The 17,330-nt window shown below is 33.9% G+C and overlaps 2 protein-coding genes across 2 annotated transcripts; both read left to right on the top strand.

Moving 5' to 3' along the window:
* The first annotated feature begins 1,135 nt into the window (after positions 1 to 1,135).
* Positions 1,136 to 8,846, top strand: Mur2B (Mucin related 2B). The gene is made up of 7 exons (XM_065512932.1): positions 1,136 to 1,429; positions 1,501 to 1,614; positions 5,245 to 5,615; positions 5,675 to 5,877; positions 5,957 to 6,616; positions 6,748 to 8,670; positions 8,731 to 8,846. Exons 1-7 carry the CDS (start codon positions 1,136 to 1,138, stop codon positions 8,844 to 8,846), a joined length of 3,681 nt encoding a protein of 1,226 aa, XP_065369004.1.
* Positions 8,847 to 14,298: 5,452 nt separating this feature from the next.
* Positions 14,299 to 17,218, top strand: LOC135962118 (putative uncharacterized protein DDB_G0286901). The gene is made up of 3 exons (XM_065513866.1): positions 14,299 to 14,472; positions 14,672 to 14,844; positions 15,529 to 17,218. Exons 1-3 carry the CDS (start codon positions 14,453 to 14,455, stop codon positions 17,016 to 17,018), a joined length of 1,683 nt encoding a protein of 560 aa, XP_065369938.1. The 5' UTR covers positions 14,299 to 14,452; the 3' UTR covers positions 17,019 to 17,218.
* Positions 17,219 to 17,330: the final 112 nt, after the last annotated feature.

Genomic DNA, 17,330 nt, shown 5'->3' with positions numbered 1-17,330 from the left:
CGGACTTACCCTTTTTCAGTTATCATAAATTATGTGGAGAAACATCTAAAAAAATTCAAAATTTTAGAAAAAAAATTTCAAAAAAAAAATCATTTTTGTACTTAAGTAACCATGATGCATCAAATCTATATGAAGCCTTTTTTTTGCTGTTGACCTGTGTAATTATTCTATTCTTGGTAGGATTTCAAAAATATTAGTCATCAGTAAAGTAATGATGTCTTAGAAAATTTAAATTTTCAAAATTATATTCAAAACATGTCAAATTCTTTTCAATCAATGAAACATGTATGAAATTGCCAAGAACTGAGTAATCATATTATTTTCATACATTCATATATGTATTGCTTTTCCTATACATACTTAATTATTTATTAATTACTAAAAAATAGCTTAATAAGCTAAACAAAAAAAATTAAATAATAAATCAGTTGAACTTTAAATTATATCATCATCATGAACTTGACTTTCATTACGAGACAAAAACTCAATAATTATGAAAAAACTGAAGGGGTAATTCAGTAATTTAAAACTCTCTTTCAACAAAACTTTTCTTTTTTATTTATTGTTTCTTTTTGTTAAACTTTAAAAATTAAGAAGTTTGCATAACTAGTGTTGAAATAAATATGAGTCTAAACTTTAGTTTTTTTGTTTTTGTCTTAAAATCATATTGAGTTATGCAAAAAACTAAATGAAAATTGAAATTTGAGTTGAAAATAAACGGCGAAAATGAATTCTGTCTGCTCTGGTTTGAGAGAAAAAATGCATTTAAACAACCGTTACAAAGCGGAAATTAAGCAAACGTGTGGCAAAGCTTCTTAAGTAAACACAACAACGCAATTAACGAAAAAGAAATAAATATAATTAAATTAATATAACGAAAATATTATTTAAAAGAAAATATAACATATTTCAGTAATAAAAAAATAAGTGAAAATCCTGGGAATTATAAGTAAAAGATTGAAAGAATTTATTAAATGCAAAGTCAAGTACAAAAAAAAATAAAACACATAATCAATATAATATAAATGAGCTCAACCAAGAAAACAAATCAATTAAATTATAAAATAACGAAATACGAATAACTTTGAATTAGTGCATTAATTATTTATTTATTGAAACTATTCCAATATAAACAATGTTTAAATCACTGTGCCTACATTTAATAGTCGCCCTGTGTTGGCAACATGTTGCCAGTCGCCATCTTGTTCAACCCAACTATCATGGTTTACAACAACCCTATTATCTACCATATTCCGATTATGGTTATACCTATTCGGGCCCCTCACACTATCAATCACCCTACCATCAGCCCTATCAACAACCCTACCAACAATCACCTTTATACTCCCCGCCTGGTACTTATTTTGATCAACGTCGTGGTATTTTAAGACCTTTTCCCGGTGGTGGTGTGCCTGTATTAGTGGATTATGTGAGTAGTTCGAAGGACCATTAATAGCTGCAGGATGTTAATTTTTGTATTTTATTTCAAAAAATGTTTAGCATAAACGCTGTTCGAATCAATATGTGGGCTTAAAGGCCCATCCGGAACAGCATCAGTATTATTATGTTTGTAAACCGGATTGTGTTATATTTGGAAAATGCCAAAATTTACAGGTGAGTACTAAATTAAAGGCAATTCTGACACTAGGTTTACTTTTGAAACAAGAAATTTAGCGGCAATATTAAATCTAGTTGTAAATGGCTTAAAAAATAAAAAAAACTAGAAATCCTTTCAAAACAGCATAATTTTAGTTATATTTAATTACAAGTCCTCTAACATTTCGATAGCCTTGAAAATGTACGATTTGTAGAATAATAACCCTTAATTTCCTTTATATTTTCCCCAATTATTAATATAAAGTAGTAGTCGAAAAGTTTTTAGCTTTCCTAGATGGAAGGAAACCGAGACAGAACTACAATTATTGGTTCCTTGCTGTAGGAATCGGTTCTAGTTCCAACACTTTAAACAAAAGTTACCTGTCTAATTATGTACGGAACTAATTAGCGTTTAAGCTATATCAAATTATTATACCATTCACCATGAGTGGCAAGGGTATATATAGTTTGTCATTATGTTTGTAATTTTCTGGATCGTTATAGATAGCGAAGTCGATATAGCCATGTCCGTCTATCCGTCTGTCTGTCCGTCTGTATGTTGAAATCAACTTTCCGTAGACCCCCAATTAACTTCCATGATTCAAACATCATACAGTAAATTGGACCTACAATGGGTCAAAATCGGGAAAAATATGTTTTAACCCGAATTTTTTTTTCATCCAAAAAATTTTTTGTCACAAATTCTTTTTTCAAAAAATTAAAAAACTTGGAAAAAACTTTTTAAAAAAAAATTGCAAAATTTAAAAAAAATATTTACCTAAAAATATTTTAAAAAAAATATTTTAAAGTATAATTTGCTCTCTTACTAGTTTTTATACCTTTCACCTTCGTGAGAAGGGAATATATAAGTTTGTCATTCCGTTTGTAATTTCTACATTTTTCATTTCCGACCCTATAAGGAATATATATTCTGGATCTTTATAGATAGCGGAGTCGATTAAGCCATATCCGTCTGTCTGTCTATTGAAATCAATTTTCTGAAGACCCCAGATATCTTCAGGATCCAAATCTTCAATAATTCTGTCAGACGTGCTTTCGAGAAGTTTGCTATTTAAAATCAGCAAAATCGACAACCTCGATTTTTGACCTATTTTTTATCTATATCTGGATTACTAAGTCATTAATATAGACAATATGGATATCTAATGATAGATATTTCAAAGTCCATTGCAACGATGTAGATAAGGCTATAGTAAGTTGGACCTACAATGGATCAAAATCGGAAAAAATATTTTTTAAACCGAATTTTTTTTTCATCAAAAAATTTTTTTTGTCATACATTTTTTTCCCAAAAAAAAAAATTTAAAAACTAAAAAAAAAAAAATTTTAAAAAAATTTGGAAAAAACTTTTTTTAAAAAAAATTAAAAAAAAAAATTTTGAAAAACAATTAAAAAAAATAAATTTTGTTTACCTAAAAATATTTAAAAAAAATTATTTTAAAGTATAATTTGGTGAAGGGTATATAAGATTCGGCACAGCTGAATATAGCTCTCTTACTTGTTCAACATAGCTTTGAACTCTATAGACTTTGACCAACGTTTCCCCAATTTGTTTATCCCTTCCAAAAAATAAGATTGGGCGAGATCATCAAAATAGGTATTTATTTCTAGGATGATTTCATTGTTGGAGTCAAATATCTTTCCGGCGAGACATTTCTTCAGGTTTGGAAACAAGAAATAGTCACTGGGGGTTAAATCCGGATAATAGCCACATAGAGAAAGTATTTCGTAGGCTAATTCATGGAGTTTTGCCATGGAAACTGCACATGTGGACCCGATTTTGAGCAAATGCGGCAGCCATCTTGCAGAAAGCTTTCTCATACCCAAATGATCATTTAGAATTGAAAGCACTGAGCCATGTGAGATGCCTATGCCTTCCACAATCTCTCGCACTTTCAATCTTCTATCGGCCAACACCATATCGTTATTTTTTTCAATTGTTTCGATTGTAGGGACCTCAACTGGACGCCCAGAACGTTCGGCATCTTCCGCTCTTGTACGGCAACAAGGAAATTCAGTGAATTTTACCATTAAAATTTATGGTGCAGAGTTCCCACAGCTTCTTAGCCTTTATTTTACTGATGGTTATTTTTTCGCAGAAATATTCCGAGCCAAAAGAACTGCTCATCTTTTGAGACCAAGAACGAATCAAGCCAATATCGGATAATCTATTCCAAAGTGAAGAGTATCCCAGATAGAGCGTTCTGCGTCGATCGAAAAAAACTAGTAATCGGACGGGTTACGGTCTAGACTATAAAGCGGGTGAGGCAAAACCTCCCAACCACTTCATTCTAAATAGATTTTAACAGGTATTGCATTATGTTTCCGACCATTATCATGATGGAATATTGCGGTTTCATGTCTGACCGCATATTTTGGGCGTTTTTCGGCCAATGTTCGCTTTAAACGAATCAGTTGCGCAGGTTCCATGTGATGGTCTGTCCAGATTTTAGCAGCTCATAATAGATAGGACCGTTTTGCATCCACCAAATACGGAGCATTACCTTAGCGCCATGGATATTTGGCTTTGGTGTCGATTCGGCAGGTTGGTCGGGTTCACGTACGATCTCTTACGCTTCGGGTTATCGTAATGAATTCATTTTTCATCGCAAGTAATTATTCGGATCGGACATGCAAAATCATTCAAGGTCTCTCGGCTTATATTTTTATGGTTCCCAATTTCCCTGCTTTCGGAGGAATCCTGCTGCTCGCAAACGTTTTGAAATTGCTGTTTGGGTAGCTCCCAATAATTTTACAAGCTCTTCTTGAGTTTTACAACAATCCTCATGCCTCCAATTCTTGGTCTTCAAACTTTGTTGGCTGGCCTAGGCGATCGTTGTCTTGCGTGTCAAAATCACCAATTCTGAACCGAACAAATCATCTCACGCACGTTGAAACCGATCGGTGTGCTTCAGCGGCACTTCTTTTTGAAATTAAAGCAAAACTTCCTGCATATGACGCTTTGTTGGCACAAAATTCGACATTTTTGTTTACACTTAATGTTCAGTAACTAAGTGCGAATAAATGACAGATATGTACCCTTCAAAAGACACGCCATCTATTTTAATTCCCTCTTTTTTAAGTCATACATCCAATATATTAGCTGTTAAAAAATCTGCTGGCATTAAACTTAAAAATTAGAATTTTGCAATTTCTTAGACAATCCTGCAAACATCTTTAAATATTAAATTAACAAATGGTACTCAGCTAAGAGCTTAACTTCCGTAAATTTGGAATCCTAAACAGTTTTTATAATACTCAATTAAAGTATAGGTTCTTGAGGTAAAACTGTTAAAAAAAATTGGATTTTTCGTTAAAACCTATAGTGAAAATATCTCGAAAACCGACCATAAGATTTCAAAATTTTGGACAGATTTGTGATCAGTGTAGCAAAATTAAAAAAAAAAAAAAAATTTGCCCGAGGAAATTTTGATATGCCGTTGACAACTCAACACGATCTTCTAAAAATAACTGGGAATGAATGAATTTCAATAATTACGACAGTAATGGATTAACCTTGACATTAAATAGATTTTTTAATCCATTTGCTAATCTAACTTTCCTTTCTAATAATTATAATACACAAAGTTCAAATAATTCACACAATCTCTCTCTCGCCCCGGCCAGAACTTCAATAGCACAAGTGGGCAATGTGCCCAACATCCACCACCTGCATACATACCCACTTGCTCAGGAGTAGGACGTTTTCCACTATTCTCTGATTGTCATCTATACTACAAATGTGAAGAAGATTTACAGCCTAAAATCTATTCCTGTCCCGCATACATGGTCTTTTCACCAGCCTCCAAGAAATGCATAAGTGGCAACAAGTGTACACCCACACAAATCTCACCGCGTAGTTCCTATATACCCGAATACTGTGCCAGTAAATTTCCACCCTGTTATGAAAATGGTATTTTCAGATCGCCCTCCGACTGTTCCCTGTACTATAAGTGTGAGTTGCAAAAGAATGGTGTATATATGCAAACGAGATTAAGGTTAGTGATTTTAAAAAGAATTTCCGAAACATAAATATTATATATTGGATTAATTATAGATGTCCCAATGGTAATTTCTATGATTTGGAAAAGCATGAATGTTTGCCATCGGAGCAAGTGCCTTGTGACTGCATACAAGTGGCTGAATTGGTTTATCCAAAACCGAACACTATGCCTTATCAGCCAGCCATGTATCCAGCACAATATGATTTCGATTCATTGGAGGAGAATTCATATCCTGTAGAAGAAACGAATGAGCAGGGTAATGTTGGATTTTAAGGGTCTCTCAATGAATTTAATAAACATTAGATTGATGATTTTCTCTCTCTCTTCCCTTTCAGTAGTGGATATAAATTGCAACATTAGTGAAGGTAAGAGTTTTAGTGAACCCGATGAGGAAGTCCTTACAACTGTGAATCCTTTGAATTCAGAAACCACTCTAAGTACCGAAAGTGATGAAAAAAATGACAGTGAAGCTGTTGTTTTATCGGATTATCTTGATATCGAAAATGATAACTCTAAAAATCAAAGCAGCGAATTAGAGGAAGTGGCCCAAAATTCCATTACCACAACTGTTAGTTCAGAAGAAACAACTAGCATAGAGGGTTCGGGTTCTGAGGCAGATTCCGATGAGATGACTACCCTAAGTCCGGATGGAGAAAACACAAACATATCGGATGAAGATAAAAATGAAATTGAAGACATAGAGGCAGATGTAACTACAGAAAATGAAGAAGTGGAGTCAGCTACTGTAACAACCCTTGCTAGTGAAGAAAGAACGGACGAACCAGATGTTTTAACAGAAGAACCAGAAAATGAAACATTAAAGCCTATAATAGAAGAGGAAAATGAAGTAATAACTAGCACTTCTAAAGAGGAGACAACTACCACATCAACTACAGTTTTTGCAGTAACACATATTCCATCCAGTTCAGCCAAACCAGAACCCTGCGAAAACATGGTAGAAAGCAATGAAACCAATGACAAACCCTTGCCCACAGGTATGATAATATTTTTAAAGGTTTTCCACAACAATCCTGTCTATTTCTAAGGAACCCCTCAATCCTAATTCAAGCAAAATTTTCACTCAAAATCTCTTTTTGTTTTAAATATCATTTGCTAAATATTTCAGATAAACACAGCAAAGACACTTCTCAGACACAAACCAAAACATGTTTACCCAAACTCGCAACCACTAGTTCCGATTCTGAATCCACTAGAACCACACTTGTTTCGGAATTTACACGAGGCTCTAGGAGTACATTACATGAACAAAACTTAACAACCATTACAACAGTTATCCCCACTGCCACCACACAATTACCCACAACCAAAATTACACCAACCTCTGACAATTTGGAAACAACTCAGGTTCCGGAAGAAACTCCTTTAGATTTTGATAAAGGTAGTGTAGAAAACGAACCATTTGAAACGAATCTTTTGGATTCCGAAACAAATTTGGAAACTGCCGAAACAACGCAGTCATCGGAGAAAACTACAGCGGCTACAAGAGAAACAACTCACAGTCCTTTGGCAGATACTGAAACATTCCAAGAAGATAATATACTGGAAGAAGATGAGCAAGAATCTTCTTTATTAGATACAGATAACGAGCTTACTCAAACTATGCAACCAGGTCCATTAGAATCTTCTGCAGCAGAAGATGATGTTTCTGATAACGATCTTTTGGACGTTTCAGATAATGAAATAACTTTGACTTCGTTGGAAACAACAACTAAACAGCCACTGGTTGAAAGTACAATTTCAGCTCAGCCATCTGAATTGGAAGAAGAATCTAGTCCACAATCGTCAGAAGAAATCGATGTTGGAACTACTCCAATACCTTTACGCAACAAAAAAACAGAGAACACCCCGGAGCCACAGACCACAACACCAGAAATACCACAAACTACAACTGTAATATTGGATTCAGCAACCACAACTTTGAAGCCAAATTCCGATGAATCTACGGATAATCCCACAGACTTTACAATGGACGATGAGTTTGATTTATTAGATTCTAAAATAACAATAGATAATTTTGAAACTGCTACACGAACTGCAGCAGAGAATTTGAATAATGATTCATTTGAAAACGAAGATCTTTTACCAAATCTAGAGCACAAGTCTAGCAATGAAAAATCTGTTACTTTAAGACATGCCGATTTCAGTGATGAAGAATTTCTACCAGTTAATAGCAAATCAACGGTTATGAGTGGACTACCGGATGATACCACTGACATTAATCTTATAACTGACAGTTTTGAAGAGAATACTACGGAAATTGATGATAATTTTGAAGATACTACAGATAGTGATGTTAAGGAGAATCCAGAAACCAGCCAAGAACAAGAAGAAAAGAAAGATGATGGCAAAACCACCACTACCTTGAAGAGAAGACAAACTTCTCCAGATGATACCACACAACTAACCACAGTCACACCGCCCATACAAATAACTTTAACTGCAGATCCTTCAGCTGCAACCACCGAATCTACCACTAATGAAGATGCAAATTTGACTGAAGAGGATGCTTATGAAGATTTATTAGCTGTTTTGGATTCCGAAGTTATTCTACACGACCAAAGCGATGATGAAGTAAGCAATAATGAAATTACTTCTGCAGAAACAACTAAAACTTCTACCGCCCAGCAACAATTTCCACATACGCATTCCACCACGTTTACACCAACACAAACGCCCACAACTACACCCAAATATTTAACAAACACCACAGAAACCACGCCCACTTCCGAACCATGCGAAAAACACTCAAATACTTTAGTCCTACATGTTAGAGAAGAAAATCATGAACAGCCAACACAAGAATCCCCCTCTCCCAAACAAAGTTTATATTATATTTTAACAAGCAAACCAGTGATAAATAAGAATAATTCTATTAGTAATAATAATAATAATGAAACAGTTGCAGCTCCGCCCTGTGTGGAACACGATAATGGAGAAATACCACGTTTAGAGATAATAGCCGAACGTCCCATTGATGTACACTTCTCCGTTTGTCCCTCCACCTGCGATAAAGATCACAAACATAATTGTAAGTATTGAAATGGTATTATTGTTGTTTTATAATTGAAAATTTCTATTTTTCTAACAGATTCCCCCACCAGTAATCGTGCTGTATTGTTGAGATGGTTTGCTAAAAAATCGAAACAAACAATGGGCTTTGAGACGGTCAATGAAATAAATATGGATGATGCTAAAGATTGTTGATAATAAAACTTGTTTGTTCTGTTTAAATTAATTTAATCTTATTTAATTGTCATTTTAAGTTTAATTTTATTTAGTTTTTAGTAAATTAATTTATCAAATCGAATTCATAAATAAAATAATCGGCAACAAAAAAAATAATAAAATTAATAAACGAAAATTAAATTTTTGTTTTTAATTTAATTGGTTTGCACCGAATCATTACTTCCTATGCAATTTTTTTACGTTTATTATAATATTACTCCTGCCTTTAACTTCTAGGCCTTACAATATGTAATTAAATCTTAAAACTAAACAATTATTGTTCTCTCAGTGGAGAATCATATTTGAAAATTAGATGAGTGGTAAATCAGCTCTACGCAGCCTTGAGCTGTCTTGAGTTACTGTAAGTAGCCTTGCGAGCGGGTTCGGATGATGATGTAATTTTGACAAATAAGCTTCACGAGTTTTTCTAAATTCGTCCTTGACCAAATTGGTTTTAAGACCGTCTTATACTGAATGAATTTGCAGTTAAGACTTAATTTCGATTGATGGTGGATTAGCCAGTGTTAATTAGAAGCTTTTAGTTTCATGTGGAGCCGCTTGGCTTCTATGTGCCGACACCAAGTAAGACGTCTATCTAAATGAATGCCAAGGTATGTAGCGTGGTCAGATTGTGGGATGTTCACACTGTTTAGTGTCACTGGTGGACAATTTCCTCTCCTAAGTGAAAACGTTATGTGCTTGCTTTTGATTTCGTTCACTTGTATTCTCCAATTTTTTAACCACGTCTCCACGTGCCTGAGATAATTGTCAAGGTTTCTAGATGCTACATGAGAACTAAGAATTGCAGTGTTATCTGCAAAGGTGGAAATGGTTAATTCTTCGGACTCGGGCAAGTCTGAGGTGTATAATAAGTACAGGGTTGGTCCTAGAACACTTCCCTGAAGTACACCAGCATTGATCGCATAGTCGCTTGTCACATCGCCGCATTTTATCCTAAACAAGAGATCCGATAGGTAAGACTCTAGTATTTTGTGAGTACTAGAAGGCAGTACGCATTTAATCTTGTGTATTAGAGCTTTATGACATACCTTGTCAAAAGCCTGTGCAACATCTAGAAATATTGCCGAACAGTACTTTTTTAGTTCGAAATATTTTCGTATCTCTCCACTTAGGCGGTTAACTTGCTCAATTGTTCCGTGATGTTTACGGAATCCGAATTCATGATCTGGGATAATGTTTTGACTATTTAAGAATGTTAAAATTTTCCCTTGGATTATTCTCTCAAATAGTTTAGACAAGGCAATAAGCTAATAGGTCTGTAGGATGATGCCAATGTCAAATCCTTTCCCGGCTGCAGAATCATTATAATTTGGGAGATTTTCATTCGGAAATACTCCTAGAGACATGATCGCATTGAATAATACTGTGAGCACAATAATTGCCACATCTGGTAGGTTTCCAATCATGGAAGGTGTCATTAAATCATAACCTGGAGATTTTCTTAGTTTAAGATTGTCCTTTATGATCCTCTGAACATCTTCTATACTAACATTGATTAGTTCGGAGTCTGTTCCTATCCGAACAGGCAAATTCCCCAATACAAAATTATTTGATGGGGGGTTTGGTTGGAACACATTACTTAAGTGTTCAGCGAAAACTACGGCTTTATCCTTTGCACTACGTGCCCAGGAACCATCAGATTTTCTTATCGAAGTTTGACCCTCTACCGGTGGCTTAATATTCTTAGCTGCCTTCCAAAGGGAGAAGTTTGTGTGCTTAGTACTGGTTAAACTTTCAATATAGTTTCGATTTCTGCGATCCTCTTCAGACTGAAGGGCTCTTTTTAATTTCTTGCTTGCAATGGACAGCCTCTGCTTAGCAGCAGGGGATCTGTTGTGTTGCCAATCTCATCCTCCTCGAGGAGGAGTCTATTAATTTCTGCATTAGAAATACACATTTTAGGGTTAGGAGGAATTTGGCACTTAGAGTGATCCAAGGCCGAAAAGATTAGAGACTTGAAGTCTCTGATACAATCGTTGATATCTTCCTCACACTGTATGTTACATTCAGTGTGGATGTGGCTGCTGATGTATTTTCTATATTTCAAAAAAATGGATCCATTACGATAACCCGAAGCGTAAGAGATCGTATGTGAAGCCCGGCCAACCAGCCGAATCGACACTAAGGGCAAATATTAATGGCGCTAAGTAATACTCTGTATTTGGTGGGACTAAAAGGGTCCTATCTATTATGAGCAGCCAAAATCACAGGGAACCTGTACCGAACGCAACTGATTCGTTTGAATAGAACATTGGCCGAAAAACGCCCAAAATATGTGGTCAGACATGAAACCTTAATATTCCATCATGATAGAATATCGGCCACTTGTTGCAATACCAGTTAAAAAGTATTTAGAGTGAAATGGTTGGGAAGTTTTGCCTCACCAGCTATCTCTGGTATACGCTTTACTTTGGAACAAGCCGATATTGGCTTGATTAGTTCTAGGCCTCAAAAGAGTTCTTTTGGCACGGAATCCATATGTTGCAAAAAAGGTGTGAAAGGGTCGTAGCTAACAACGGCCAATATTTTGAATAAATTTATATTGTACAATTGTTTCAAATAAAAGCTTGAAAAAAAAACAAGTAAGAGAGCTGTGCTGAATCTTTATACCCTTCACCAAATTATACTTTAAAATACAAATTTTTAATATTTTTAGGTAAACAAAAAAATTTTTTTTTCTAAAGTTGTTTTTTAAATTTTTAGAAAAAAAATTTTTCGGATTGTTGTTTAAAACTTTTTTTTTTTAAATTTTAAAAATTTTTTTAAAATTTTTTTTTGTGAAAAAAAATTCGGGTTTGAAAATATTTTTCCAATTTTGACCCATTGTTGGTCCAACTTACTATGGTTTATACACATCGTTGCAAAGGTCTTTGAAATATCTATCATAGGTCAAAAACTGTCATGGTTTTTTCCTCATATCTCTGCCATTTTGATGATTTTAAATAGGAAACTTCTCGAAAGAATGTCTGACAGAATTATTGAAGATTTTGATCCCGAAGATATCTGGGGTGTTCAACAAATATTTTTATACCCTCCACCACCATAAGTGGTGAATGAGGATATATATTAATCCTTATGAAATTCTATGTCGATTGAGCTATATCCACAAACACAAACAAACTTAGTAAACCTTCAAGAAAAATGCAAAATCGGTCAAGTAGAACTAAAGTTATGACAACCTAAAAAAAATTTATAAATTTCTCATATTTTTTGTTATTTGTGTAAATATAATGCAGGTAATACCATAAAATTTTACACTGGTTACTTTTATGATAAAAGAACCAACTCTGTTGAAAATTATAAGAATCGGTCCATGATTTCTCCTAGCCCCCATACAAATTTCTTCACGAAATATGGAGCTATAGTATCCATACAAAATTCAGCAAAAATAAGTTTTGTGCTAAAAGAAATCCAAAGACTAAATTTTTCGTGGATCGGCATATATTTGACCATAGCCACCATATAAATTTCACTTCCGAAAATTACTTAAACATGCATAAATATCTTATATATATCGCTATTGAGTGGAAATTTGACACAAATAATCCTCATGTACACAAAAGTCAGTGCACTAATTCTTTGAACATCGGCTTATAATTGTTTATAGCTCTCATATAAGAACCACTTCCGAAAAACACATTACCCTGCATAAATATCTAAAAAATATAAATATCAAACTAAAATTTTACACAGATCCGTAATTTATATTTAAAAATCATACTATATGATTTTGTTAATATCGGTCCATATTTGACCATAGCTCCCATATAAGATCCACTTTCGAAAATCAGTTAAGTACTCATAAATCTCTTATAAATATATTTATCAAGATAAAATTTGACAAAAATAATACTCATATACATAGATAGAAATCACTGTAAGGAATTTTATGAAGATTGGCCCATAACTGGTCGGTAGCTCCCGTATAGGGACCATTTTCGAAAAAGATTAACCATAATAAATATCTAAAACATATCAATATCAAAATAAAATTATACACAGATCAGTAATTTGTATTCAATTAACAAACAACTGAATTTTGTGAATATCGGTCCATATTTGACCATATCCCAATATAAGGTCGACTTCAGAAAATCAGTTAAATACGGATAAAACTTTAAAAAATTTAGCTAACAAATTTTAATTGAACACAAACAATTGTCAAATACATCAAAATCGTCATACCAACTCTGAAAATGAAGATGGGCCCATAAATGGTCTTGTTCTCATATAAGAACCACATCCGAAAATCACTTAAATACTCATATATCTCTTACAAATATCGTTATCGATAAAAAATTTTACTCAGATCAGTTATATATACTATATAATCATACTAGTGGATTTTGTGAATTTTAGTCCATATTTGATCTTAGCCCCCTTATAAGGTCCACTTGTTAACATAATGAACTTCCAGATAATTAATCCTCATATACATATTAGAAAATGTATGTACCAAATTTTATAAAGATCGACCCATAATTTTTGTGTACCAAATTTTATCAAAATATCTTTGAGCAGAAGGTTTACACGGACAGCCAGACGGACGGACATCGTTTAATCGACTCAGAAAGTGATTCTGAGACTAGTACACATGAAGTAACAATTAGTAATGGCTTACAAACCAGCCTAAGCTGGAGTCAAACTACATTTAAGATACCATTAACAGTTTACTCGCTAGAATATGTGTCAAAACTTCCAGCTAAATTACATAAAGGAAAACTAGTATAATTTATTTAAAGTTGTTGTTCGCAAAAAGGAACTTACAACAATTCTAGCGTAAACACTTACCTTAACTTTGAAAATGTATTTTTATAAATGCAGACCATTGTTTCAATTCACACCACATCCAAGTATGTATAACATCCAGTAATAATTTCAACAAAATTTATAGTACGCAAACACACTTCTTATCAGCCTGCGGGTCTCATAATTTCTCACAAAAAGTTTGTACATTTATTGTCCAGTTGGTACTGTTTATTAACATAATCCTAATCATAATCATAAGCACATAATCATAATCCACTACATTTCTCAATTAGTTCGGTAGTTCCAATTGTGTTAACAATACACTGTTGTAAGCAAAAAAAGTTGCAATATACTTCAATTGATTTGTTTCAAACTATATATTCATATATTTGTTGACATTTATCTATTAACACCCACACTAACACATATACACTTATAAATCTATTTAATTTTCTTTATTTTATATTTTTTTAACAATTGACAAAATATTTACACTTTTTCGTTTATTCTTATAAGAACGCGCCAATTTTACTAGTTTCCTGTCAAACTATTCCCATTTGTGAAACTTCTTATTGGCAGACACTCACTGCGAATTAATAACACCAACAAACAAACTGCAGCCAACTTCATGTTAATTCATGAGTTTGTTTTGGTTCTTCTTTTTTGTTACGGAAAATTTTTAAGACCACAAAAAAGTTTTTTTTTTGTATATTAATTATTCAGAATTAATTAAAGCAGCAGTTTTTAATAATAACAATAAGAAACATACAGAAAAACAAGTTAATAAATGCATAAATTTGTAGTTATAACTAAAAATGTGGACTAAATTCAATGAGTATGTTTGGTTTTATTAAAATGTGAACGTACAGAATACAGTCAGTCAGTGTCGGTGTGTGTATGTTTTTGTTGTAATTAATTAAATTAAAGAGACCTTTAATTACGGATGAAGTGTTGACGTCTTTTGTGCGTGCGAGTGTGTTTGTGTTTTGTATTGAGCGCTTGTAAATTTTGTTGGTTTTTCATTGTCTATTTAGCAACATGATGGATGAACAATTAATCGATGAAGTGGCCCACCATGCTGTCATCTACAATCGTCAAAAGTATTATCTTAATGGCAGCACAAATGGCAATGGGCCGGTGTCGGCAAATAAATATGAAACAAAAGATGAGGCTTGGACCTCCATAGCTATGAAACTGAGAAGCGATGGTAAGTATGTCTGTCAAAGACCTCGCAGTGTTAAGGTGACCATAGCAATAAGAACAAGCAAGTGTGCTATATTTGGCATAGCCGATTATAATACGGGCAACGATTGTTGTGCATATTAAAATAAATATCTGGATCATCTGATTTGGTTAATTGAAAATATTAATTGTAAATATCATCTTGTAAGATTCATGCATTTAAATGTTAATGAAATAATATTTGAATCATATATTTTGTTCAAAATTTTTTAAAGCTTCAATTTATTTTTGGATACATAAGTTAGCTACATATTAGCAATAACAATTTGTGGCAAATATCGATATTTAGATCTTGTATTTGAAACATCGGACGTACATTTTGTTTTGAAATATTTTTGGTTGGAACGATATTTCCTATTTTGGACATCAACATTTCTGATCAACGAAGAATATATAAGCAAAATGTCATCCTTGTAAAACCTTTCCTCTAGGCCCTATATTGTCATCCACAGATAGACGGACATAGTTTGATGGTCTTAGAATTTTATAAGAACCCATAATTTATATACTATTTGGTTCTACGACCAATATTACGAAATGTGGTGATTGGTTTAAAAACTTGAACTTAAGAAATGATTTTGTGCATAAAAAAAAAATTTTACTTTTTCCTGTAAATATTGTTTTTAATAGTGATTTTTTTTAATTTTAGTTGAAACTTGCAAGAAGCGCTGGAAATATTTGCGAGAACGTTACGTGAGTCAACGTAAACAGGGTGACCCGCCGGTCTATGAGCATTTATCACGGCCCTATTTGGAAAAAATGAAATTTTTAGACTCACACATACAACCCAGAAAATCATATAGAAATGTACCCAACTTTTTGACCTCACCACATTCGGCCAACAGCTCCAACTTCAATGACTACAATATGGATTCCAAATCGAATAGTTCAATGAAGAGTATGGGACATTTTGGTCAACATGGTCATCACTTTTCTGATCAAAAGCAAGCTATGAGTGCTTTGAGTTCAGCAGCAGCTGCCGCTTCAGCTCTGGAGGGTGATAGCAGAGTTAAGTTGGAAGCTGATCAAGTATTTAGAGATTTTGCGGCAGCAGTGGCCTCCCAGCATCTACAGCAGATCTCACAAACACAAATGCAGCATCAACAAACGGTAGCTGCAGCCATGGCAGCCGATTCATCTCAAAACTATAATGATCAGTTCCGTGAAACAACCGGACCAGATTTGTCTAGCGTAGTGGGAGGAGCAGGAACATTAAATGGTTCTGGGGGTGGTGGTAACTTAGCTAGTGGCATACAATCTTCATCGTCATCAATTAAGTCACCTTTATCATCGCCCCTAGGAACAACTAATCATCATAATGGTAACACGAGTGCTGGACACTCGAACTCAACACCGCAACAAGCCGCTGCACATTCCTCAACCTTTAACACGCCCGGCAGTGCTCCAGCAAGTAGTGGCAACTCAAATCATCACTTTAATAACCATTCCTTTAATGATTCTCACAATGATGACATGGACTCCTCCACCTCTAGTAATTATAATACGAAAAAACCACGGGTACAACTCAGTGCCAATGCAGCCAATACATCATCAACACAACTACATCAGAACAATAGCAACAATAGTCATCACAATTCTCTCAACAACCTCAACACTAGCGCCAACAATACACATTTTGTGGACGATTCCGATGACGATGACACGGATGATAACAGCTCATCATTGCTACAACCTCAGGCCATACTTAATGAACATCACACCGCCGAAAATCCCTTTCAAACAATGGCCGCATCCACCTCAAGTGCGGCGCTACAACGTTCTCACTCTAACTCCTCTATGAACAATCAAAACCATATGGGCAACAGCAACAACAATCACAATAACAATCCACAATCCTCATCTTCCAATATGTTTTCCTCAAATGCTGATTTTCTCTTTCAACTCTATCAACAATTGCCTCAACATCATCACTCGCATCAGCAACAGCACAATAGCAATGTGAGTCCCTCACAACAGTTCAATAAATTCCAAGTGCCACCTACACCTCAGCCAGCTATGCAGCGTAGTTCGGAACATTTACTGGGCGAACTAGTGACAACGGAATTGTTGAAAATGTCCAAGGAACGACGTAAAAATGTTCAGAAACGTATTTTGGAAATATTATTCTTTGATGATTAAAAAACAATAATGGGAAGGAGATTTTAAAGACTCAGTTTTTCTACTACTACTATTACTATTATATAAATAATAATAGCAACTACAAAAAAACATATCTTAAGCTATTCCCATAAGTCTTTGTAAAGAAAAAGACATTAAAACAAATAATGTAAACTAGTATCGTCTGTCCTTTTTGTATAATTTATTTAGCCAGTGTTTATTTGTAGTTTAAGGTTTATTTTTTAAAGAATTTTCAAAATTTTATGAAAAATGTTTCGTAATAATTTGGAATTTTTGTTTAGCAAAGAAATTTCCTATAGAAATTTAACGCCT

This window comes from Calliphora vicina, chromosome 5 (assembly GCF_958450345.1).
Source record: "Calliphora vicina chromosome 5, idCalVici1.1, whole genome shotgun sequence".
Lineage (NCBI taxonomy): Eukaryota > Metazoa > Arthropoda > Insecta > Diptera > Calliphoridae > Calliphora > Calliphora vicina.
This window is presented reverse-complemented; position numbering and strand designations above follow the sequence as displayed.